This window comes from Podarcis filfolensis (genome assembly GCF_964270895.1).
Source record: "Podarcis filfolensis genome assembly, chromosome: 16".
Taxonomy (NCBI): Eukaryota; Metazoa; Chordata; class Lepidosauria; order Squamata; family Lacertidae; genus Podarcis; species Podarcis filfolensis.
In genome coordinates this window covers 16,317,310-16,342,860 of record NC_139620.1, presented here as the reverse complement: position 1 = coordinate 16,342,860, position 25,551 = coordinate 16,317,310, and the positions used below count along the sequence as shown (strand labels likewise).

The window sequence follows — 25,551 nt, the reverse complement described above, 5'->3', positions numbered from 1 at the left end:
GAGAGTTTATGGCAATGATAAGCTGCATTTTTTAAAAAAAAAAATGCAGCAATTATAAGCTGTGTTTAAAAATAAAATAAAACAATGGGGCCCTAAAATAAAAAAATATCTACACTAGCTGGTGAATCCCTTTTCCTTTACAGGGAGCTCTGCACGCACAGCCCCTCCTTGCCTGGGGAAGTCTCGGCAGTTTGCAGGCGGAGGGAGGAGATCCCACAAGCTGTGGCAGAGCCCAGGTATCTGTGCAGGCAGGTTTACCTGGACTCTCTGGCCTGTCCGCTTCCCTGGAGGCAGGAGGAGCCTTCTGCAGCTGGTGGTTCCGGCTCTGGAAAGGATCCATGGGAGGCTAGGCAAGGAGGACACCTCTGCTGCAGGGGCAGAAGGGCTTGAGGTGGGGTGGGAGCTGGGGTGTGTGGAGAGAAGGAGTGGGGCAGAGAGGCCCTTTTTCTGACATGCCATAAAAATGCAGCCAGATGCACAAGGTCTCCTTCAAATGCAGCGAGGGTCCTTTGTGGTTCCTGCTTTCCTGTTTCGTGTGTTTTGTTAAAATGTCACCAGTTAACGGCAAAGAAATAAGTTAATGGCAAAGAAAGAAATGTAAGCCCACCCACAAGCCACACTGTAGGGCTATCCTCACCTGACTGCCATGAGGTGGTCTCAGGGGCCAGTCCCTGCCTCTTGCTCTCACCTACCTCACAGGGTTGTGGTGTTGGGGATTGAGCATGGGGGGGGGCGGAGATAGAGAACCGTGTAAGCTCCATAGAGAAAAAAGTGGAATATAAAGGCAAATAATCATACAGTGGTACCTTGGTTTAAGAACAGCTTAGTTTATGAACAACCTGGATTAAGAACGCTGAAAACCCGGAAGTAGGTGTTTCGATTTGTGAACTTTGCCTTGGAATAAGAACATGTTCCGCTTCCTGTTGAGTGTGTTCCATTTGTAAATTGAGTCCTCCGCTGCTATGGGAAAGTACGCCTTTGGTTTAAGAACGGACTTCTGGAATGGATTAAGTTCGTAAACCAAGGTACCACTTTAACAACAACAACAACCAAAACCTCATGCAAAGTGACAAGTGAGTGAGCTTTTGTGTCCTCCAGAGCTCTTCTTCCAGAGCCAGTGTGGTGTGTGAGAGCCAGTATGGTGTAGTGGTTAAGAGCGGTAGTCTCATAATCTGGGGAACCGGGTTCGCGTCTCCGCTCCTTCCACATGCAGCTGCTGGGTGACCTTGGGCTAGTCACACTTCTTTGAAGTCTCTCAGCCCCACTCACCTCACAGAGTGTTTGTTGTGGGGGAGGAAGGGAAAGGAGAATGTTAGCTGCTTTGAGACTCCTTCGGGTAGTGATAAAGTGGGATATCAAATCCAAACTCTTCTTCTTCTTCTTCTTCTTGCAGCAGGGCAAGGTGGGGAGAGAGGAAAGGAGAGAGAGAGAGCTAGGTACAGTGGTACCTCAGGTTACAGACGCTTCAGGTTACAGACGCTTCAAGTTACAGACTCTGCTAACCCAGAAATAGTACCTCAGGTTGAGAACTTTGCTTCAGGGTGAGAACAGAAATCGTTCTCCGGCGGTACGGCAGCAGCAGGAGGCCCCATTAGCTAAAGTGGTGCTTCAGGTTAAGAACAGTTTCGGGATAAGAACGGACCTCCAGAACGAATTAAGTTCTTAACCCAAGGTACCACTGTATACAGTGTATACAGTGGTACCTTGGTTGTTGAACTTAATCCGTTCCGGGAGCCCGTTTGACTCCCAAAACCGTTCAAAAACCAAGACGCGGCTTCTGATTGGCTGCAGGAGCTTCCTGCACTCAATCAGAAGCCACGTGGGACATTTGGCTTCCAAAAAACAATCTGTGTTTGTGGCGTTCGGGAATCGATTTGTTCGGGAGCCAAGCCATTCGACAGCCAAGGTACCACTGTACTTTTAAAGCCTGCAGACTTTGAGGCTTCAGCATCACGCCCAGGATTTTCTCCGCTCTGCTGCTGTTTTGCTCAACATTCTGCTGAACTGTCCTGGAGTGCTTGGACCTTGCGTAGCACCGACATTGCCCAGATTAGTGATGTTTTTATCATCTCTATTTCAGGGCTCTTCTGTTTGGGCCACATTTTATTCTGTTTTCCCCGTGCTTTCTAGGCACTGGTCTGAGCAGTTTTTCTTTTGCCCTCTCTGCTTTCCCTGAAAAAGACCCGTTGTTTACTGCTGAATTGGGACAAGTGTCAATCTGCAGGGAACCTGACTGACGTTCCTTAGGGTTCAGTGGTAAACAGCTGGTTTCCCTGGAGGACGTGGGAAACCTCTTGGAATCGTGCGTAGAAGAAATGGGACAAGCAGATTCAAGTGAGGATGAGCCCTTAATAGACTTTTTTTGGGTATTGTTTGAATTCTATTATGGTGTAAATATTTTTTCTAATGATTATGTTTCATATGAGTTTAGCTTTTTGTATTTTATCATTTTTTTGTATTTTATCCCTATACCTGCGGGTATAGGGTGGTATACAAATTATTATTATTATTATCATCATCATCATCATCATCATCATCATCATCATCATCATCGTAAGCTGCCTTGAGTCCCGGTCCAGTGAAGAAGTGGAATTATTATTATTATTATTATTATTATTATTATTATTATTATTATTATTACTACTACTACTACTACTACTACTACTATTATTTCCATCCCACCTACACAAGATGAGCTTGCAGATTGTCACTTAACCCTTCCCTGTCTCCTCAGGTGTGCTGGCAAAAATCCTGGCATCCCAGAACAGCATCACTGCAGTGCTTGGCAAAGATGTGGTCCTCCCCTGTTCCTACCAGGTCTCAGAGGGCGAGAGGGTGGTTCAGATCACGTGGATGAAGCGGCGGGAGGACGGGACAGCCCAGGAGTTGGCGGTGCTGAACTGGCAACACGGGACCCACGTGCAGGATGCCTATTCAGGGCGAGTGCTGCGACAATCCAAAGGATCCCTAGAAGATGGCTCCATCCTGCTGAAGAATGCGGTGCAGGCCGACGAGGGGGCATATGAGTGCCACCTCATTACCTTCCCTGGGGGCAGTTTTGAGTCCAGCCTGACCCTCAAGATTCTAGGTAAGGACCTCCTAATGAACCCTCAAACTGAGCCCTGGGTCTGACTTGGGTGGTAGATCTGTCTGGGCTGGCTTCAGGTGAGGGTCTGCAGAACTGAATGCTGTGCAGTTAAAACCAATCCCTGCACATACAAAGCTACCATATCAGGGGAAACACTCTTACATTAATCTTCCTGACATGCTAGTGTTGTTGGTTTTTTTATCTTCAGGGATTATTATTTTTTAAAATGCATATATTGGATTATTGGATATTATTTTATCTGATAGAATTTGCTTATTTTAAAGTCATATTTTTATCGTGACTTATTTGCCTTGAATTGGGTTGTTTATGGGATGTGCAACCCTTGTTGCATATTTTGTGCTTTCTACCAGCGAGCAAACTGCCTTGGGGATACAAATTAAAAGTGAAATGACACAAAATGCATATACAGTGGAACCTCGGTTGTCAAACGCTTTGGAAACTGAACAATTCGGAACCCGAATGCCAACAACCCAGAAGTGAATGCTTCCGTTTTTGAACGTTTTTCGGGAGTCGAACAGCTTCCGGGGATTTTTTTCCCTTTTTTCTCCATTGAACTTGCTGGCAGCCCTTTGATCCTTGGTTGTTGAATGTTTCGGAAGTCGAACGGTCTTCCGGAACAGATGACGTTCGACAACCGAGGTTCCACTGTATGTCTTTGCATGGAGAAGTATTCATATACCCCAACCTCTGCTTGCAGCCTGAAGTCTGAGACTCAAAGTGTACACAACCACACACCAGCACACACTTCACCCTGGTGTAATCTGACGGGTGGGAATCAGTTCCCTTGCTGAGTTTCTGGGAATGTTCACACTAAATCTGTCATCCACCATGGCTGTTAAGCCACTTTGGGGGTCTTCTTTCATAAAATCATAGATTTGTAGAGTTGGAAGGGATCCCCAAGGGGTCATCTAGTCCACTCCACCACACACACACACACACACACCCCCGCTGTGCAGGAATCACAACTAAAGAATCACTGGCAAGAGGCCTCCAGGAAAGGAGAGCCCTCCACCCTCCCAGGGAGGCCATTCCACTATCTCCCCCCCCAAAAAAGTTTTTATTCATTTTATAACACAAATAAACAACACAAACAGGAAAACAAACAATACAAACAGATTGTTGTCTTATCCTTATTTTTTCTAAACATTGTTAGGCGGGCTTCCCCAAGTCCCCCCTATCTGATTTTCATTTTACCTCATCTTTAGCAGTTTACATATATAATTTCTAACCATTTTTTTTATCACACTTACTTTAACCATAAAAATCTTCACATTTTATCACTTGCAAATAATGCTATTTTAAAATACACTATCTTCTACTTCTAACCCTGCAGCCTAAATCCACTTCCAAAGCTATTCTAAGATTTAAATATTAACATTTTTTTTCAAATATTCCGTAAACTTCTTCCACCATCTCTTCTCTCTGGTCTCGGAGCCATTCCACTATCTTAACCACTCTTTGCCCTCGGAAAGTTCTTCCAGATACTTAGCCTCATTTTCCTCTTCCTCTGGCTGCAGTTCCCCCGTTGCCCACCTTGAACCTCGGCCCCCCGCTGGAGGAGGGGCAGGGCCGGACTCTGGCTGCCTCGTGCACTGCGGAAGGGAACCCCGTGCCCACAGTGACCTGGGAGACGGAAGTGCGCGGCACGGACAGCAGCCGCGTGTCCTCGCACCCCCGCTCGGCCTCCGTCACCAGCGAGTTCTACGTGGTGCCTGGGCGGAGCATGCACGGCAAGGCCCTCACCTGCATCGTCTCCCACCCGGGGCTGCAGCACAAGAAGAGGATCACGCACACCCTCAACGTGGCATGTGGGTATCTGCCGGCCCTCTGGGATGGGTCAAACCATCTCCGCACAGAAGGGGTGGTGTGGGGACTTTCTGGGCACAAGGGTCACTCACATCCCCTCAGGGACCTACCTTTCAAGGACGATGTGCTTCTGGTGGTTGTGGCCGGAGGCAAAACTAGCCAGAGCCACAAGGTTAGCTCTTAAGTTTAGGCCGTACATTTAAGGCGCATTTAAAGCAAACGGCTGTGGGGAACTGTAGTTTCCACAACTCAGCTACATTTACTCATAATCCGTGGAAAACTGCAGTTCCCAGAGTTCTTTGGGGAAGGTTGTGAGCCGTGGATGTGCTTTAGATGTATGGCGTGTGGCCTGTTGTATATAGAAAGTCAGTTTTCTCTGTGTACACACACACACACACACCCTCCATTCTCCCATATGAGCAAGCAAGAGGCAGGATCACAGCTGAAAGGCACATTCCCACCAAGTAAAAGGACCCAAGGAGGGTGCTGTGCAAGCCAGCCAGGGGTGGGGTCTAGGGAGGTGGACATGGCATGAGATCCGTCCTGAGGGCCAGATAGGAAAGCCCAAAGGAGCGACCTTTTGACCTGGGCCTGTCGTGCCTCACCACTGTCAAACCAAGATATCCAGCCCAAAGCTAAGGCCAAACAGTGATTTGGCACAATTCATGAATTTGATCCAGCAATTTGCGAATTTTGTTGAATCATTTTACTGATTCTTTAGCATCTTTATTTGGGAGTAATTCCAACTTCCGCACACACACGTGGGATGTCTTTTGAGACCTTTGAGCATTGAGGGGAGCTCTGCTGAGAACTCTTGGCACCCTGAATAAGCCACACTTTCCAGGATGCTCTGGGGGAAGCCGTGGCAGTTTAAAGTGGTGAGATTCTGCTTTAAAATGCACAGTGCAGGGGGCACGGGCTGCTCTCTCCTCTCTGCCACTTTGACCTCTCTTCACATTGCCTCCATGCAGATCTGTCGGATGCCTCAGTCCTGGGCCACGAAGAGGGGGAAGATTGGGTCGCAGGAAAGGAAGGGGCATTCCTGAAGTGCCTCGGAGATGGGAACCCGCCTCCAACTTACAACTGGACACGGTCAGTCGCTTTTCTGTGGTGCAAGAGATGGCTTCCTCTTTCTAAACAGGGAAGAGGCCTGGAGTTTTGTTTCTTTATTCAGCATGGGGCAGTTGCCAGAGGCAGAAAAGCAGGTGTGACCAGAGGCCAAGGGTGGGTGTGGCCAGTGGGGGTGACTATAGGTAGGTAGTGGGTGTGGCCAGAGGCAAAAGCAGGCGGATTAATGGCTATGACTTTTACGTTTTCACAGTAGGCTACATTCCAGCCTTAGAAAAGTAAGGCATTCCTACACACGCCTAAGCAAAAGGCATTTTTCACATCTTGAGCATACATTCCAGCAAAAGCACTTGAGAGAGCATAGAGCAGGAACCCTGAGCAAGTGTAAACTGGAAAGAGGGGCATGGCCCAAAGAGAACTCCGAGGGTAAGATAGGGAGGTCCCAAGGGCCACATTGGGCTCCTGGGGCTGCAGCCCCAGCCCCACCTCTTTCGTGATGATGAGATGAGAATTTCAGACAAGGACGCTGAAGAGCCAGATTCATATCTGTCACGGGGCTCTCTGGTTTAGCTTGCACTGATCAGACTCTCTCACCCTAACTTGTCTCACAGGGTTGTTGTGAGGATAAAATGGTGGGGGGGGGGGGGAGGAATAGGATGCATGGGCTGCATATGCCTCCAGCTCCTTGAGGGAAAGGTAGGATAGGAATGTGAATCGTCCGGAGTTTTTTAAAATCAAAGAATGTATACCTGACTTTTTAATTCAAGGAATTTACACAGTAGTCATTTATTAAATTTGTATGCCGCCCGCCCTGGAGCCTCTAGGCATTCGGAATAAGAAATGCAATTAAAAATCCATAAATGCAATTGTATAAGAACATCAACAGCCCATCTCTCCAGCTGAAACATTTTAAAAACCGTGCTTGCTGTAGGAGCCAGTTTGTCTAGTCTGCCCTATCTCTGAATAATGTGTGGCTGCATCTTTATCTCTCGCCCACTCATGCAACAATGTACACGCACAAATTTTAAGGTGGCATGCTGTGGTCAGCCTGCCGTTTCGCTCGTGGAAATGGGCAAAAGCGTTTTGAGGTGTTGGTAACAGTTTGCAGGATAGACACTGCCTTGACTTTTAGAAGAGTGTTGCAGTCGGCCCCAGTCTCCAAACAGCAAGAGACTCCAGGGGTGCCTGCACTTACCCAGGGTTCAGTTTCTTTGGAATGAAGTGCCAATGGAGACCGAAGTGCCTTTTGGATATATGTTTTTGCTTGGCTTTAAAAGAAGATCGTACAGATTTATGAAGAAGAAGGTTATAACCACGATGGAGACTGTACTCTGCCTCCACAGTCGGAGGTGGTAATGCTTCTGAATACCAGTTGCAGGAGAGGAGAGGCCTCTTGTTCCTGGGTCCTGCTTGTGGGCATCCCTTTGGGGCACCTGGTTGGCCACTCTGAGAACAGGATGCTGGACAAGATAGGGCATGGCCCTAACCCAGCAGGGCTCTTCAAATGTTCTTATATCCTACCCTCCACATGTTACAGAAGGCCTGTGTATTGCAGATGATTCTTGGGTGTGTTTTTCACAAGTCCATTCTGCTCCCACCATAGCTGTCAACCTTCCTTTTTTTGCGGGAAATTCCCTTATTTCAGCGCCGCTTCCTGCTGCTATCCCAGATTGTTAGATATCCCGTAGACTGTCCCTGGGACAGGTGAGGCTGCTGATCCCTTATTTCTGAGGTTGCTGTTCCCTTATTTTCAAATCTGAAAGTTGATAGCTATGGCTCCCACTGTCTCTGACTAGGCCTCATGGGGCCTCAGCATTGTCTGACATGAACAAAGAATGAGCCCAGTCAGTAGTGCAGCTGGGTCTTGGAGCCAGAAGGTCCCCAGGTGACCACTCAGAGAGTGGCAGGTTATGGGAGCCACAGCCAAAAAGCCTGACATTGACACCTGGGCTGCTAGAAGCATGGCAGGGGCCACTGGGACAGATGTTGGTTGCTGTAGAATCCTTTCTGTATTTTTTTTAAGGCAGCCATGAATGCACAAGGTAATAGATTCTCAGTTGATTATCCCTTTCTACAACAAAATGGTGCTTGTTATTCCCGGGTTAAAACCAGGGCAGCAGAAGCAAATGCCGTTTTGTTCCTGTGGTCATGATGGTGCTGTGAATTCAAGGCAGGCATGCAACGTGCTCAGAGCATTAAAAGAAAAATAAATAAATCCAGAGTTGGCAAACTGTTTTGGTTTGTTGCTGTGAGATACCAAGAATGTAGAAGCATGGAATTAGAGGAGAGAGAGCACAGAAATGGGAAGTGGGTGCTTTACAACTGGCTACCCAAAGGGGGCGCCTTGCAAGACCATTAAGGCCAGGTTCTAAAATGACCCAGCTGCACCAGTAAGCTTCTCCCAGTAAGCAGTCCCCAGTAGGCTTCCAAGGAGCTCCTCACAGATGCCCTAGAAAAACAGAGTTTAAGAACCCCTGGCCTACTAGGACAAGGTGGGCATGGCAGGCTGGGAAGAGTTCCGTGGCAGAGTGCCCTCTCTGCAGGCAGCAGGCAGCTCAGCTTGAAGCCAGGGGGAATGAATCCTGCCTTAGTGCTGGGAGCCTCTGGAGGCAGCCTGTGCCCGTTGGGGAGAGCAACAGCCGAGCCAGCCCCCACCCCTCAAGCACCCGCCCCTGGGGCAATCCCTAACCCGCGTGACACTTTCCCGAGATGCAAATCCAGGATTGCACCACCAGAGGAGTCTGGGGCAGCTTGGCATCTCCCAGCGCCAGCCTTGGACGCCTGCCTGGCCCGCCTGACACCGTCTGGGTGCCAGGTACGAGATGCGTTTCCTGATGTCCCACAGAGAGCTGGCAAGGCTTGCTTCTGGCAGCCCCTCTTGCCCCAGGCGCCCAAGCTGGGGATCCTTCCCTCCTGCCCCCCAAAAGGCAGCTGCAGCAGTGCATCTGGGTGGCAACCACTTGCCCGCCTGGCCGTTCCATTCCCAGCCAGCCAGCAATGCACCTGATCTGCGCTGGCTCCTGCAGAGAGCTCCCACGGATCCCATTCAAAGGGAAGGCTGATCCTCCATAAACACTTATTCATCACTCAGCCATCCCGGCCTGCCTCTCGAGCTCTTTTTTTTTTTTTTTTTTTTTTGCGCTCCGAGGGACTGGCTGAGACTTGCTGTGGGTTTCGGGGAAGCAGCCCCGGGCCAAGATGCACCTTGTAGCCTTTTGTGGTGAGCGAAGGTGGCGGGGGGGGGGGGGGAGAGAGAGACGGTGAAAAACCAGCCAAGTCAGCACAGGGCTGGGGGGTGGGCGTGGTGGATGGATGAGGCTTTGCACAGGCCAGGTTGTCGGGAGGGGGGGGCAGGAATGAGATTCTTTTGAGGTCTGCCTGCCTTTTATAGAGGTGCAGCAGTTCGGCAGGAAATATGGCCTCTGTAGAGAGCTGCACGGCTGCTTATCGGCCAGGAAGTGGCCAGGATTTCATCCTGCTGGCAAGCGTGCAAAGGCAGAGGACTCAGTGTCAGTACAGTCATACCTTGGAAGTACGTTCGACTTCCAAAATGTTCCGAACCAAGGCACGGCTTCCAATTGGCTGCAGGAAGCTCCTGCAGCCAATCGGAAGCCGGGTCGGACATTCGGGTTCCAAAGAATGTCTGCAAACTGGAACACTCACTTCCGGGTTTGCGGCGTTTGGGACCCAAAACATTCGACTTGCAAGGTGTTTGGGATCCAAGGTACAACTATTGTCCTTTTCTGCAGAAAGACTGAGAAGGCAGGGTGGATAGTTATCCTGGAACAAATGCTGGAAATGAGCTGTAAACTGGGGGGCGGGGGGCGGAGAAAGCTGGAAGGTGGGTCCCTTGCCCTGGCGGCCCTGAGATGAGATCTGCACATGCCCCCAGGACACATTTGGAGTATCCTGGACAAAATTGCCTTTTAAAATTAAAAGTAAAATTATCTAAAGGGCAGACCTTGGTGACCATTTGTTTTTTAAATATGGCATGATTTTATTTCTTACGCAAATATTGAGGCACCATCAGTATATGCAAATGTCTGGCTCATTTAAAACTACCTAGGACCTTTATTCTCAATAAAACTGATGGAACTCACAGGTGGAAAATACTTTTTAATTTTTTTAATCTTTATTATTTGTAAATGGAATATCGAATCAATACTTTATTATGCCTTTGGGGCTGTGCTGTGTCTTTGTACTGCAACTCTTTATGGGTTAAACCAGGGGTTTTCAGCCCATGTATTGTGGTACCCTGGGTGCCTTGAACGATAGGGGTGCCACGAGCAACACTGGCCTCTGTCCCTCTGATGCCTTCTCACATCTCTGCCTCCCAAAGTCTTGTACAGCTGTTTGTTGCAGCAGCCCTGGCTACCACTCCCCAGGCAAATGGTGCCTCTGGTGCTGGTCGGGGGTGCTTTGCAGGCCCCTGTGGGGCAATGTGAGGAGGCACCTCTCTTTTGAGGGGGGTAGCTCAGAGACCAGGGGCGGCAGCAGCAGCTGCCCAGAAGACTCCCAAGGAGAAGGGAGAAGAGAGGAGGCTGAGGGAACACTCCACAAGGGAGGGTGTTCAAAATGGGGTGTGAAGCTGTCCATAACTGGGCTCCTGAGCCCCACAGGGGTGCCACAGAAAGAATGTAATTGGTCAAGGGAACCGTATGGACTCAAAAAGGTTAAAAACATCTGGGTTAAAATGTTGATTCTTTGTTTTCTTTCCTTTTGTCACGTTTGCTGTGAACAAATCGATAAATTTAAAAGGCGGTGGGGGGGGAAGGAGCTAAAGGAAAGGAGAAAAGTTTTGCCCTTTGCAAACACTGTTAAACGCATGTGTGTGTGTGTGGACAAGAGTCTCCTATTGATGTACCCATGCGCAGTGCACATATGTCCTCGCTCTTTCCCCACATGCAGATGTCTTCCCCACATGTGCATATGTGTCTGTTGCGTGTGCGTGCGGGTTGGGAAGGGCACGGCGCTGTTGCCTCAGCTGGGCTCCGCTCGCCGGCTCAGACGCTTTGCCGAATCTCTGTGCAGAGTTTGGGGTGCTGTCTGGACACGCTCCGGCACCCAGCTCAGCTATGCAAGAGACCCGTGGGAAAAGGGAAGGGATCCCTTTGATTTCAGCACCTATTGTTCATGATGTCATGGCTGACCCCGCCCTCCTCGTCCCTGCCCCCCCTCCCCTTGTGCCCCACACCTCCCCTCACGAGCCTGGACATGTTGCTGAGGCGGGGAAGCGGCAGAAAGGGCGAGAGCATCTGGTTCAGGAGTTCCTGGCCCTTGCCATTCCTCTTTTCCTCTTGCGAGGCGTCTTTGGGGCGGTGCCTCTCCCTCTGGCGAAGGCCCTCTTGACACCCTGCAGCCGAAAATAGGGACATACTTGCAATGTTTTTAAGAGAAAAGGTGAGGAAGAGGCGACACGATGGAAGTGTAGGAAATTACACTTTTCCCTTCCCCTTTCAGCATAAAACTGCTTCAAATCCCCATTCAGCCATGAAACTCACTGGGTGTGATCTTGGGCCAGCTGCTGCCTCTCAGCCTAACCCACCTCATAGGGTTGTTGTGGGGATTAAATGAGGAGGGGGAGAGCCATGTATATCACCTTGAGGTCCTTGGAGAAGAAGGGTGTATAGAAATGCAATAGATAAATAAATCTGGAGTAGAGAGCCAGTATGGTGTAGTGGTTAAGAGCAGTGGACTCATAATCTGGTGAACAGGGTTCGATTCCCCGCTCCTCCACATGCAGTTGCTGGGTGACCTTGGGCTAGTCACACTTCTCTGAAGTCTCTCAGCCCCACTCACCTCACAGAGTGTTTGTTGTGGGGGAGGAAGGGAAAGGAGAATGTTAGCCGCTTTGAGATTCCTTAGGGTAGTGATAAAGCGGGATATCAAATCCAAACTCTTCTTCTAGAAAATGTACATACACGGCTCTGAGTTCAGAGAGTACGTGGTGTGGTGGTTGGAGTGTTGGACTAGAACTTGGGAGACCGGGGTTCAAATCTTCACTTGGCCATGAAGTCCACCGGGTGACCTTGGGCCAGTCGTGGCCTCTCTGCCTAACATATCCTCACAGAGTTGTTGTGGGGAATAAATGAGGAGGGGGAGAGCCATGTATGCCACCTCAAGCTCCTTAGAGAAAAGGCTGGGATATAAATGCAATTGATTGATTGATTGAATGAATAGAAATTGAGGACATCCCATGAATGGTTCAGGACAGATCACAGAATGTTCTTTATGCAACGCCTAGTTAAACCACGGAAATGGCTCCCACAGGAGACAGTAATGGCTCACCAACTTGGATGGATTAAAAGAAGTTTGGACAAATTGGGTGGATTGAAAGAAGTTTGGACAAGTTCATGGAACAGGCTGGCGATGGCTCCTAGCCACAGTGGCTCAGCTCTGCCTCTACAGCCAGAGAGGCAGCAATGCTTCTGAATACTGACTGCTAGATAACACAAGACCAGGTCATCTTTCATCAAATGATGCAGCAGTGTGTGTGTGTGTGTGTGTGTGTGTGTGTGTGTGTGAGACGCCCGTTTGGGAGGTGATGAATAGGCACCTCTCTGTGACTTAGTGGGTGCTACACGTCTTGAGCAGTTGAGTTCAAGGCACTGGTAAAACTCTAGGTGTCAAAAGAAGACCCAGCAATAATCTGGCTCCGCAGAGATAAAGATGTTTTCCCTACCCCTTCCTGACTTGGTCTCCTCTCTCTGCCCAGGCTCAATGACCCCCTCCCCAGTGGAGTGAAAATCAAGGGGGACACCCTGCTCTTCCAGAGACCCCTTAACTCTGAAGATGGAGGCGTCTATGTTTGCCAGGTGGCCAATGGCTTTGCAACCAAGGAGGCTGAGACGACCATCAGCATAAAAGGTACCATTCTGGGACAGCTCAGAAACGGGCAGCAGAGCTGATTTGGCTTGTCTATGCTAGACAACAAACCAGGCCACATTCACACCATAGCTTTCAAGCACTAGGGCACTGCTTTAAACCGCCATGGCTTCCCCCAAACAGTTTTGGGAGCTGTCATTCATGAAGGGTACTGAGAGTAATTAGGAGGCCTCTATTCCCCTAACAAAACCTACAGTTCTCAGAATTCCCTGGGAAGAGGGATTGACTGTTAAACCACTCTGGGAATCATACCTCTGTAAACACTCGTTTCAATGTTTCTTTTAAAAGTAAAATATTTTTTAAAAACTTAAAAGAAACCTGCTCCAGTGTTGAGGGTTGGTGACGTGCCCATTTCTAGCCAATCAGTGCTGTGCCTACCACTAGCTGTACACACACATTTTTTTGTTTCCTCAGAATTTGATATAGGGGAGAAGATAGGGGACTAGGTCCTCCCCCCCCCCCCGATGTGTGGTGGGGGGATAAAAGGGCTTGCCTTCCCTCCTCTCTCACCTGGCAGCCATAGGAGAATTTTGCCTCTCCTTGTAAGGAAGCCACTCCTTCTGTAACTCTCTAAAGATCTGTCCTTCAGGGGAACTGGTGCTGTAGGACTTTGGGCAAGGGGGTGATTTGTGGGTTTCTTCCAGTCCCATGCAGAGAAGCTCAACGTGGCCTTCATGCATCACTGCCATGGCCTACTCACCTCTCTTTTCTTGTCTCTCCCAACAGGCAACCGGGCCAAGCAGGTGGACGTGGTCTCCATCTCCATGATTGGGGCAGGACTTATCTCTGTAGTACTGCTTGGCTTGCTGGTCCTCGTGGTCATACTCATGACTTGCTACCACAAGAGAAAGACCAAACGCATCACTGAGAAATAGTAAGCAAATGGGGATAGAACCATAGAATTGGAAGAGACCCAAAGTGTCATCTAGCACTTCACATGACATCGTTTTGGTGTTATTAGCCCTCTTCTCTGATGCCAACCGTAATCACTTTGGTCCCCCTGTTACGTTTTGAGCCGGACTAAGGAACTAGATTTGGCTAGTGGGCTGGATTCTTACCTTCGCCCCCCCACACTGTGGGCTAAGTTTCACAGGTGAGTGGGGACACCCACCTGCCAATCACTTGGCATCACGATGACGCCTGTATGGACAATCAGCTGATGGTTGGGGCTTGCAAAGCACCTCGTACAGAGGCGTGCAAGCCCTGGCAATCAGTTGATCATCGGGGCTTGTCAGTGCCCTTTGGTCCAGCCACATGCTTGCCTACCCCACCCCTGATGTCATACAACCTACGCAGGGGTTGCGTTCTGGGAATCACACCTTGCTGAATCTCTAGTGGCGGAGTGTCCCATAGGACCAGGCCAACTACACCAAAGGCTTGGTTTCTCGTCATTGTCAAATGAGCCCTGCCAGCTCAGGGCTTCTGCAGATAATCTCAGGGGCTGAGCTGGGCTCTCTGGGTTCAGGCTGTGCCTAAGGCACCCTGGAGCTAAGTTGTTATGGGCTTCATTAAATTAATTTGAACGGTGAACCTTCTGGCCAAACTAAGATGCACCCTGGTGCCACATCTGGTGCCTTGGCGCGCAGTGAGATATTCCTGTTAGGCAGAGGGCAAGGGGGGAAATAGCTGTCTCACCTGGCTTCTCCTCCTCCTTGTGTCCGGCAGCGAAGAAGAGCTGACCCTGACCAGGGAGAACTCCATCCGGCGCCTCCACTCCAGCCACAGCACTGACACCCGGAATCAGGTGAGGGTAAAGAGAGTGTGGGGGTCCCTGTGGGTTGGCTGGGCAGGGATAAGAAGGCACAGACTGGGCTTTTGCATGGAGAGGAAGTGGGTGGGGATAGAGAGCCCCCTCTCCTTTCATAGAACTGTAGGGTTGGAAGGGAACATAAGGGTCAACTAGTCCAGCCCCTTGCAATGAATGCAGGAATCCCAGCTAAAGAATCCCTGATAAGCTATCCAACCTTTGTTCAAAAACCTCCACCGCTGAAGGAAATGCTTTGCTTGATCTGGGCATCTCAAGTCCCATACAGTTGGCCAGATGGCTCTGGGAGGCTCAGACACCATCCTGGTCTGCACAGGTAGACTGCCTCTGAACTTGGAGGCGCCCATTTATCCATGGCTCGTGGCAGGGCTTCCCCACACAACTCTGAGCTTTAGAGCTCCATGTCTGAGTGTTTTGCTCATTTGGGGCAAACATCAATCTGGGTTTTCCGTTTGCTCCGATTCAGCTTTAAAGGGAGGGTTTTTGCTCCAGTGCAAAAGGAAAAAAAAGGCGCTCAGACACAGAGCTTTAAAGCACACACGGTGCCTGGAAAGAACAGAGGAAAGGTAAGTGATGAAAAGCCTGCAGTTGATAGAACTTTGAAGCCTCTTTTCCCCCTGTTCCTTTGCTGCAGAGCTGAGCCCATGGAAGTCCTTCAGCACCCTCTAGAGGGAGCAAGTGGAATAACGTAAACACGCACACAAGCCACCTTTCTAAATATGAGAGCTCAGATCTTACTTGAAGCCACCTTCTCTGACCTGGGAAAAGCTTGTGGTTGCCTCAACTCAAAAGGGATATTGCAGAGTTGCAAGAAAGGTTCAGAAAAAGGGCAACAAAAATGATCCAGGGGATGGAGCTGTTGCTCCCCTACAAAGAAAGCTTCCAGCATTTGGGGCTTACAGGTGGGGCGGGGGGAAGAGGCGACACAATGAAAGTTTATGAAATCATGCACGGCATGGAGGAAGGGGAGAGAGAAAAGATTTTCTCCCTCTTTCATCATAACGCTACAACTCGTGGGCATCCAGTGAAACTGAAGATTCAGGACATGTTTTTTTAAAAAAATGACTTCTTCATGCAGCGCTTAGTTAAACTATGGAACTCGCTTCCATAGGAGGCAGCGATGGCCACCAACTTATCGAGTCATAGAGAAGGGTCATCTAGTCCAACTCCCTGCAATGCAGGAATCGCAGCTAAAGAATCCCTTTGGATGGCCGTAAGGGAGGCAGATTCATAGAGAAGGAGCCTATCAATGGCTAGAGGCCACGGTGGCTATGCTGTGTCTCTAGAGGCAGTAGTGCTTCTGAATACCAGTTGCTGGAAACCACAGGAGGGGAGAGTGCTGCTCTTGGGCTCGGATCCTGCTTGCGGGTTCCCCATGGTGGATGGAGTCTGCTTGTCCACTGCGAGTGCAGGATATTGAACTAGATGAACCATTGGCTTCCCCCAGCAGGCTTTGCACACAGTCAGTCCCCAGGTTCTCCAGAGCTCAGGCGGCATGATTTGAGAACCAAATCAGAGCTCAGTAATATCTATATATGACTCTTACACCCTGCCTTATATGCCTGCAAGCAGTGGCGTAGCGTGGGTTGTCAGCACCTGGGGCAAGGCAAGTAATTTGCGCCCCCTAACCCATGGATTTGCGCCCCCTAACCCGTGGATTTGCGCCCCCTAACCCATGGATTTGCCCTAACCCCAGATGTTGCGCCCGGTGCGGCCGGCCCCCCCTGCACCCCCCACGCTACGCCACTGCCTGCAAGGGGCTCGAGGGGGCAGATGTGGCTTCATTCTCCCCCCTCCACACATTTCCACCTCACAACAACCCTGCATGGTAGGGGAGAGAGAATGAGTGGCTTAATTGTGGAGTGGGCAACTTTTAACAAGCGCTGCAAGTTTCACTTCCCTGTTACCATCTCTTCACCATCCCTTCCTCATGCCCTCGTTTGTTTTCAGATGGAAGAAAACCTTCCCTTGAGGTCAGAGAGCCGGCAAGGCAGCTTCCGTGGGGACAGCCTTTGCCGGGAGAGCCTGCGAGCCGACAGCCTCTGCCGGGACAGCCGGCAGGGCAGCTTCCGGGCAGACAGCCTGCGTGAAACCAGCCTCTGCTCTGTCATGGTGAGCACCAAACCCTGTTGTCCTTTCAGTATCCAGCACCTCCTCCCAGTCTCCCCCCTTTGACCTCTCCTCCGTGTCCCACCACCAATCCCCGGGCTCTGAGCCTTCCTCCTCTGGGGCTTCCCTGGTTGGTGTCTCCCACCGCTGCTCTTTGCCCAGCCAGTCCCTGGCTATCTGGAGCATGATACACCTGCTGGAAACAATTCTATTCTGCCAGGCCTATGCAGGCAGTTAAGAGCACATCTTGCCACAACAGTCGATCTATATATTATTTATTGCAAATAATCTATCCACCACTTGACTGCAAAAATCCTCAAAGTGGTTTGCAAAAAAAGATCAAAACAAGAAAGTTATCTCTAAGGAAAATCAACAGCGACAATAAAATGAATACAGCTGCGGTCTAAGGCTTTGGTATTTTGGAATGCTGAAGTATAGTAAATCATCAAACCATCAATTGCAGCACATGGGGGGCGGCACCTATATTGTATAATTTGTCTTTTGAATGAGTAGCATTTTTTAATGGTATTATAATTTGGCATTGTTACAATGAGGCTTTTATTGGATTGAAAACAAATAGAAATAAATTCAGAAATAAAAAAATTATTAGCAAGAAAAATAGCCAACAACCATTTAAGACTTCTGAAAAGTTAAAACAGCAATAGACTTAAAGCGAATTAAAAGATAAAAAATCTTAACTTTTTAAATATGGTTTTCATTGTCTGGTGTCATGTATTTTTGTTGTAAACCACTTTGTTGCGATAGATAGATAGATAGATAGATAGATAGATAGATGATAGAGCTTTTTTCTAAAAAATATGTATGTTTGGGGTACTCTCATTTTGACTCAAGAAAATCACCATTTTATGGGGGGGGAAATACAGTAAATGGACAAAAGTACAAAGATTAACAAAATGTTTAGGGGTATGTGTACCCCTCCGTCCCCCCAGAAAAAAAGCAGTGTGTGTGTGTATGGGAGAAATATATGACACCCTGCTTCTCTCTCCTGCTCAGAGCGAGGAGGCCGAAGGACGTAGCTACTCCACCTTGTCGACGGTGCGGGAGATTGAGACGCAGACAGAGCTCCCCCCGCCACCCCCCACTCCTGTCCAGGAGGACCAGACAGAGAAGGAGAAAGAGGAGAAGGAGCAGGAGGAAGAGGAGCAGCGGGACAGTGAGAAGAACATCAAGCAAGCCATGACCCACTTTGTCCAAGAGAACGGCACCCTCCGGGCGAAGCCCACCTCCAACGGCATCTACATCAATGGCCGGGGACACCTGGTGTGACCTTTGCCCCCTGCCACGGAGCCCCAGGACCCGACAGAGCACTGAACCCACTTCCCAATGGCCTGCCGGAGCCTCCCTTGGGCGAGGGAGCCAAGGCTGTCACCTCCTTCTGAGCCACCCGGCCGCCATGCAGCTGCCCTTGGAGATCTCCGCAGGCCTCACCACCCCGTTCTTCTTCCCCGGGAATCCTGGCCATGGTCTTCTCTTGCTCCGTCCACTCGAGGAGGGAACCAACTCATTCCCAGTGGGGTGGATCAACAGCCGGTTCGGAAATTGGGAAAGCTTCCCCCACCCCATGTCTTTTCTGACTTTGGCGGGACGGTGACATTGCCTGGCCTGCGTTTTTGTGTCGTGTTTTTTAAAAATGTTTTGAGGCTACACATACAGGGCAAGCAATTCTGAGGATGCCACCGGGCAGCGGCGCATTTATCTTGGCTCAGGGACAGAACTATGAAACTTTTGTGCCTCCCCCCCTCTAATTATTGTTGTTAATATTATTATTATTATTAGTTGAACGTTTGTGGCCCCCTGCGGTTACGGACAGAAGCTCCCCAAAGCCTTGCCGAGGCAAGCAATAAAATCATTGTTTTTATTTTATATAATTATTATTACCTTGAAAGGGAAAGGCTAGCTTCCCAAAGACTGAATGTAGGCACAGAGACAAGGAATCCCGGCGGGCCTCAGGGGAGCCCTGCGAGGGAGATTCCCTGCTTGGGAGATGCCTGTGGGCAGGATTCCACCCTCCCCAGTCCTTGATACGATTCCTGCGGGGATGACAGAGACGCACGCTTTTTCACCCAGCCCCATCCAAAACGCAACTTGTACATGAATGCAAAGGATTCCGGCGGCTACAGCTCCGGTTTGGCAGATGAAACATCTGGCCAGCCCTATCCCACTGGGGTGGGTTGTGCCACTACTTCCAGTGCGACCACCTGGAGATCGGTTTTCACTAGGGCAAACCCCCTGCCACTCGTGCAAGCTACGCAGACCAAAACTGGCTGTTTCTGAAGCAGGAAGACAGCAGGACTTGCCAGCACCATGGAACGGGGAACAGTGAAATGCCAGGACATTTTTCGGGATTTATCCTTGCATCCTGGGTGGTGAAGGGGGAAAGGGGGATTGTGGGTCTCGTTGCCCTTTGTATATCCACAGTCATAGAAGGTTGGAAGTTTTGTGCAATGTATCATATTCGCTCTCTCTCTCATCCCCTCCCTTAAGTCCGTTTCACATGTGCATATAACCCCTAGGCTATTCATCTCTCAAGGGGTCACAGCTGAACAAGTCAACTGGTGCCTTTGAAAACCTTTTTTTGCATTGGAGCTACTGTGCGTTTGTTTGGGGCAGGGGGAGCGAGGGGTGTCACAAAATTCCCATGGTGGAGATTTATGGCTGGTTCAACACCCCCCCCCCCAAAAAAAATCATCCGCTGCTGAAGCCATCAAACAAGGTGTCACAGATGGCTGAGCTGGCCCCGAGGGGTGCATGTCTGCACACGCATGAAAGCACACGTGCTTCTCCGTGTTCCCCCACTGGGCGTCTGATTATCCCACAAGGACTCAAGCCAAATGTTTGAAGTGTCTCCTCAGGAAAAGGGTTGTGCTTGCCAGGACACAAAGTTAGTTCTAGATCTGATATAGCCCCATTCACACATGCAAATTGTGAGCGCTGCCACCAGAGAGCATTAGGCAGATGCTGAATCACTATACCAGCCCCTGGACTCATTGGTTTACAGCGTGGGGATAATAATACTGTTCTACCTTACTGGATTGGTGTGATACGAAATAATGTGTGTGAGGTTTTTCTGAGCGCTCAAATGGTGTCATACACGTGCTAAGTTTAATTAGGCGGTGAGGCTGTAGGAACCAAGCCTTGGCCTTTCTGACTCAAGCAGTTCCAACATGTAGAACCGTAGAACTGAAGGGTTGGAAGGGATCCCAAGGATCATCTAGTCCAAACCCCTGCAATGCAGCAGTCACATCTCTGCCATTTCCCAGTCTATGCAAAAGCATACCAGGTCCTTGTTTGTGGTTTTTGTTTTTGCCCAATGGGGACAGCCTCAAATCCCCCAGACTGTGTACACACTAGTAAATGGGGAGATATGTTGCTGGTGCTTTTGAACAACATCCATGTGCTGCAGACTGCAAGGAGGTCATACTGAGTCAGAAGCCGGCCGCTTTATGTTAGCAAACACCATTTCAAGGTACTTTGGGTTATGGGCATAGCCAGGATTTTTGTGGGCGGGGAGAGAACCTCAGTTTGCTATGTATTTTTATTGATTTTTACTGATTTAGGCAGCTTCCACTCCCTGCCCCCACTTGGCTATGCCCATGCCTTGGGTGTCGCCTCTGTGAAAAGTTCTGCGGAAGCAGATGGCAGCTAAGGGTAGCTTTGCATACCTAAAGTTTTGTTCCACGAAGGTGCCCCGTATCCCGTGCCAGGAGTAAAAACGTACATTAAGAAAAATGATCACATAAAACATAGTCTTAGCATAGGAGCTTCTGGCTTACCCTGGGTGAGCTGAAATGTTGCTTTTTTGCAATTAGTGGGAAGTCAAACTAAAATGAAGGCTCCAACACAACACCTAGGCCACATTCGCACCATACATTTAAAGCTCTATGGTACCACTTCAAATACTCATAGCTTCCCTAAAGAATTCTGGGAGCTGTAGTTCATTAAAAGTGCTGAGAGTCGTTAGGAGACCCCTATTCCTCCCCCAAAGCCATGATTTCCAGAATGTTTTAACCAGCACTGTTTTTCTAGGAAAAGAGGTGCCAGAACTCACCTTGTTCTCTTGTAATTGCAATGGCACCCACCTCAGAGGAACTGGGCTCCAGTAAGTTCCAGCTGGGGAAAAAGCCCTGGTTTGAACAATCAATCCCTCCTCACAGGGAACTTTGGGAACTGTAGTCCTGTGAGGGCAATAGTGACATCCTAACAAATCTCAGCGACCTTCACAGTTCCCAGAATTCCTTTGGGAGGGAATCCAGGAGTGTTTAAAGTGGTATCATAGCACTAAATGGTGGGAATGTGCCCCTGATGCAGTACACTGAGATCCTTCTGGGATGGCAAGGAGCCCCTACAGCATTCGTTAAAAGCTTCCTCTTTGTATTTTATTGCTTCCTGTTCTGCATGTCTTGGGGATTATTTCACTACAAAAGAAAGGAAAGATTAATAATAATAAGTGATACAGTGATATAGTCAGTGATGCAGCAAACCACTTTGAGAGTGTTTTTTAAACTATCAAGTGGCATATAAATTTTATGAAATTAAATAATAGTGATTAGAGTGTTGGACTAGGACCAGGGAGATCCAAGTTCAGAGCAGTCAGCTGTGAAGCTCAAAAGATGACCTTGGGCCAGTCACCCTTAGCCCTAACCTAACGAGTTTGTTGGAAGGATAATATGGTTATATGAATGAAATAAGGTGTTAGCTGCGCTGAACAAGAAGCAATAAAGTGGGCCAAATCTACTAAGAGCACACTTTGGATGACAAGCACGGTTGCCCTCAAAAGCCTCCGTAGTGCCTAGCCATGCCACACTTTAGTGCTTCAGCTGCATTTTATAGCAATAAAGGTAGTTGCATTTGCCATAAAATGCAGTTTAAGGGGTCTGGCGCAGGCTCTTGGGCCAAGCCCACCCCCCTGGTGTTAGTGTAATATTTTGTCAGTATGGCGTTGTAATGTCTCATTGCAGCTATTCTTGATATCCCAAAAGGCAGCTCTTAACTTGGAAGGAGAAAGCAAGCTGGGATGGTTGCCACCGCTCTCCTGAGGCTCAGACCCCAAGACGCAGAGGAAGGGGTTTAGAAGCTCAACGGCAGGTTAGGGGTGGAGTCTGGTTTTTGAGAGGATGAAATCTAACAGAGCACCTGTAGGTTCTGGGGAGGAGGCTACCTGGGCGTGATGAGTCAGAGTGGAGCCTCGTGGACAGGAGAGTGCAGCTAAAGGCAAACGTTTCATACCCAAGCCATGAGTTGCCTTTCCACGTGATTCAGCCGCTTCTGATAGTCTACTCCATCTCCTGGAGGCTCTTAAGGCAAGAACCCTGTAGTTTCAGAAATGTCAAACTCTGAGACACTGCAACTATACAAACTGAGAAGAGTGGTGGTGTTTTTCCCCAAGAGGCCACAAACCTACCCTAAAAGATCCAGTCACAAAATGACATCAGAGTTACCGAGTCAGAGAATTTCATAACGCAGAGCAATTATCACCACAATTAAGACATGCCTGCAAATCTGCCAGGCTATGCAACTTTTCTCTAATCTAGTGGTCAAAGAGACCTCTAATTGAAGCCGTTCCTTTACAAAATGATGAACAGAGCATTTGTTTACAAGAGATTTATGTTGGTTCTCAAAGGTTTGTCACCCATCTGGTCCTGAAGTCTCTGGACACAAGTCTTTATTATGCTTTGGTTTATCCAACATCCTTTTTGACAGGAAGGTCATAAACCCAGGAAAGGGGGCAGAAGCTAATTTTGGTATGGAATTCCTCGCACACTCCAAAATGGAGCTTTTCTTGCACAAATAACTATAAATAGACTTTACCAAAAGTTTTAGAACAAAGATAGAATAGGGATCTCTTGATATATTTACATCCAGATCCCTTATACCGTATGTGCATCTCTCATATGTATGTATGTATATATCTATATGTCTGTTTGATTTATCTGTTCCCTATCTATTCATCCGTCCAGTTTTTCTCCAAAAGCTGATTGTGGCCTGGCCTGGGCCACCTAAAATGGCAACCAAGTCTGCACCACAAACTTAGGTTTAATACCACTTTAGCCATCATGCCTGCCTGCAGAGAACCCAAGAAACTGTGGGTTGATGTGGGCCTTCAGAATTTCCTGTTTAGAAGATCTACAAGTGGGACTGGAAATAAAGGGTTGTATTCAGCTAAGTTCTACTCAAAGTAGGTCCATTTAAATTAATGGACCCATGTTAGTCATGTCCATTAATTTCATTGGGTATACTCTTAGCATGACTTGCGCTGGATTCAACCCAAAATGTTGCTGTGTGAGCGCTCCTGTTCATTATCCCAGCCAGCCAAGCTGTACCTTCCTCCATTCCATTTCTCCTCCATGTTTTCTGCACTCCCCCTCAAGGAAAAAAAACCTCCATGGTCACACTCAGTCCTCACTGGACTGTTTTTGGGATCCCAGTCCTTTAGGGTACATAAGCAATAGCACTCATGACTGAACACTGGGAATATTAAGAGTTGTGTGTCTGCACCACCATGGAATTATAGCTTCCTGGGAAGAAATTGACTATTAAGCCAGTTTATAGTTCAGCCTTTACCACAATCTGATAACTTCCAGATCTTTTGAACTCCATCTCCCACCAGCCCCAACCAACACAGCATTTTGTTTTAACTGTGCTTACTCCTTTGTAATGTGCGTTTAGGACTGCGGTCCAAATGAACTACCATTTCTTTAACCAGCTGACCAACTGTAACAGGACCCCAGCAAGGTAGGCCAAAACTGATAAACTACAATATGTCCAGGGACACCAAGCTCAGTGAGCTTTGAAGTTGAATAGGGTTTTGAGTGAACCTTGGGTGGTCAAACTCCAAACAGTCAAGTTGCTAGACATCTTGATCTACCTCAGAGCAATACAGGGAATTCAGGTGGCCCAACCCCTCTTTTGTTTTAATTGTTCTCCACCAGCAGGGGCTGTGCCCAAATTTCGTGCCCACTGCCTCAGTCCCGAAGAGGATGCATTTATTCTGCACCCATAAGGATAAGGCGCTTCCAAAGTGAATTTATATGACTCTCTTTTACGGCCTTTTACATGTATTATTATGATTTCTTGGTTGTCTTTTTTTTTTAAGAAAGAATTTTAGGAAATGGCTGTGTCATCTGCTTCTAGGACCCTTGAGGTCCTTGTATAATCTGTAAATGTGTATATAAAATCCCTAGCAATGGATGCCTGTGAATGTGTGTGTGTGTGTATAGATATATATAGAGAAATATTATGCAAGTGTCTTTCTGTGTATAGGAAGGGACTTTGGGGCGCTCTTACATGCACTTCTGCTGTTGTAAATAAATTGCACCTTTGGCACCCCAGGACTTGTGTGTTGTTGGATGGATTTGTAAATCTTTACAGATTTTTGCCTGGTTTGGCAAAAGTGGTCAGGGAGAGTTTTCCTATTCTTCTCTCATAATCCTAGAAAATTAGTAAACCACCCAAGGAAATGGATCAGGTGTACAATTTCAGGCCAAAGAATGTGCATCAACTCATAATTATGGGATTCACCACCACAAGATGTAATGATGTCCACTAGCATAAACTGCATTAAAAAATGACTGGCCAAATTTACAGGGAAGCTTTGCCAGTGTGTAGGGTTACCTGGTCAGGAACATCCCAGACCCTCAGATTTCAGGGCCCATAATGGAAACTTAGGGGTGATGTCAGAGGCTGGATCCTGGAGACAGAGGTTAATTGGGAGAGTGGAGCGGAGGAGGGCAGCCCCACCCCCCCAATCTATGCAATAATTTGCATCCAGCTTCTGCTGGGCTGAAAGTTGTAAGCTGCAACTTATTTTATTTTTATTTTTAAAACGTTAAAGGCACTCCTACTCACCCTCCACCTTCTACCTGGAAGGCACCAGGCAAACCTGGAGATTTCAAGTCAGGCCTTGAGGCTATGTCTCTGATGGCTGAATGCATGGGCATAGCCAGGGTTTTTGTTGGGGGAGGGAGCAAAACGTGGTTGGGGGAGCAGGACTTTTGTTAGGTCAGTTAATTAAGTATCCCTATTGTTTTACTTGATCAAGGGCCCAGCTACACCCATGGCTGAATGGATCCCCTGTGCTAAAATATGACGTAAATACCACTATTGGTTCCTTATCAAAAGAAGCGGCTATTCTTATGGATACCTTAAGTATCCATAAGGGTGTAAGGAAAGCCTGGCTGCTGGATCAAGCCAAATGTATGAAATACAATGCAGCAGAATGAAGGCAGTTCCGGAAATGCACCCTCATGCTAAGCTGTTTTCCATGCACGCTACTCCTTGTAGGAGAAGCAGACTGCAGTTGTACCAACCCCAGTGAAGCCTAACTGAACCTTAAGGTCCCATTGAAGATAAGTGTTAGGCAAAGCTGGCCCAAGACATTTCAGCACCTGAGGCAAACCATAAAATGGCACCCTCCCAACTTGCCAGGGAAGAAGGAGTGAGTGAAGACCTACTTCAGGAATGAAGAAAATAAAGATCTACATTGGGAACAAGCGGGGAGTGTAACAGCAACAACAGTGGGCGACGCGTTCCTTGGAGGCCGGATCTGCTGCCCCTGGGGAACTTGCTGCCTCAGGCGGACACCTCACCTTGCCTCACGGGTGGGTCAGCCCTGACTTTAGTGCCATGGAGCAGGTTAAGAATGTCATTGCTGCTGGTTTGGCATTATAGCCTCTGGATTTTATTTATTTTATATTCCATTATATTTTAAGCATTTTTATCCCACCCTCCATCCAAACGAGGCCCTCAGAGTGGCTTGTGGGTCACTGCAAACAAGACACAAAAGGGAAAC

At 48.5% G+C, this 25,551-nt stretch overlaps 1 protein-coding gene across 1 annotated transcript in view; it reads left to right on the top strand.

The window, feature by feature from the left end:
- Positions 1–24,091, top strand: part of NECTIN4 (nectin cell adhesion molecule 4) — an 85,786-nt gene extending 61,695 nt beyond the window's left edge. Inside the window, exons 3-10 of the mRNA XM_083589388.1 lie at positions 2,735–3,088; positions 4,627–4,917; positions 5,887–6,007; positions 12,699–12,850; positions 13,595–13,742; positions 14,534–14,612; positions 16,584–16,745; positions 17,757–24,091. Of these exons, the coding sequence (XP_083445514.1) occupies positions 2,735–3,088; positions 4,627–4,917; positions 5,887–6,007; positions 12,699–12,850; positions 13,595–13,742; positions 14,534–14,612; positions 16,584–16,745; positions 17,757–18,029 (1,580 nt within the window). The 3' untranslated portion in view covers positions 18,030–24,091. The remainder of the gene's footprint in view (positions 1–2,734; positions 3,089–4,626; positions 4,918–5,886; positions 6,008–12,698; positions 12,851–13,594; positions 13,743–14,533; positions 14,613–16,583; positions 16,746–17,756) is intronic.
- Positions 24,092–25,551: the final 1,460 nt, after the last annotated feature.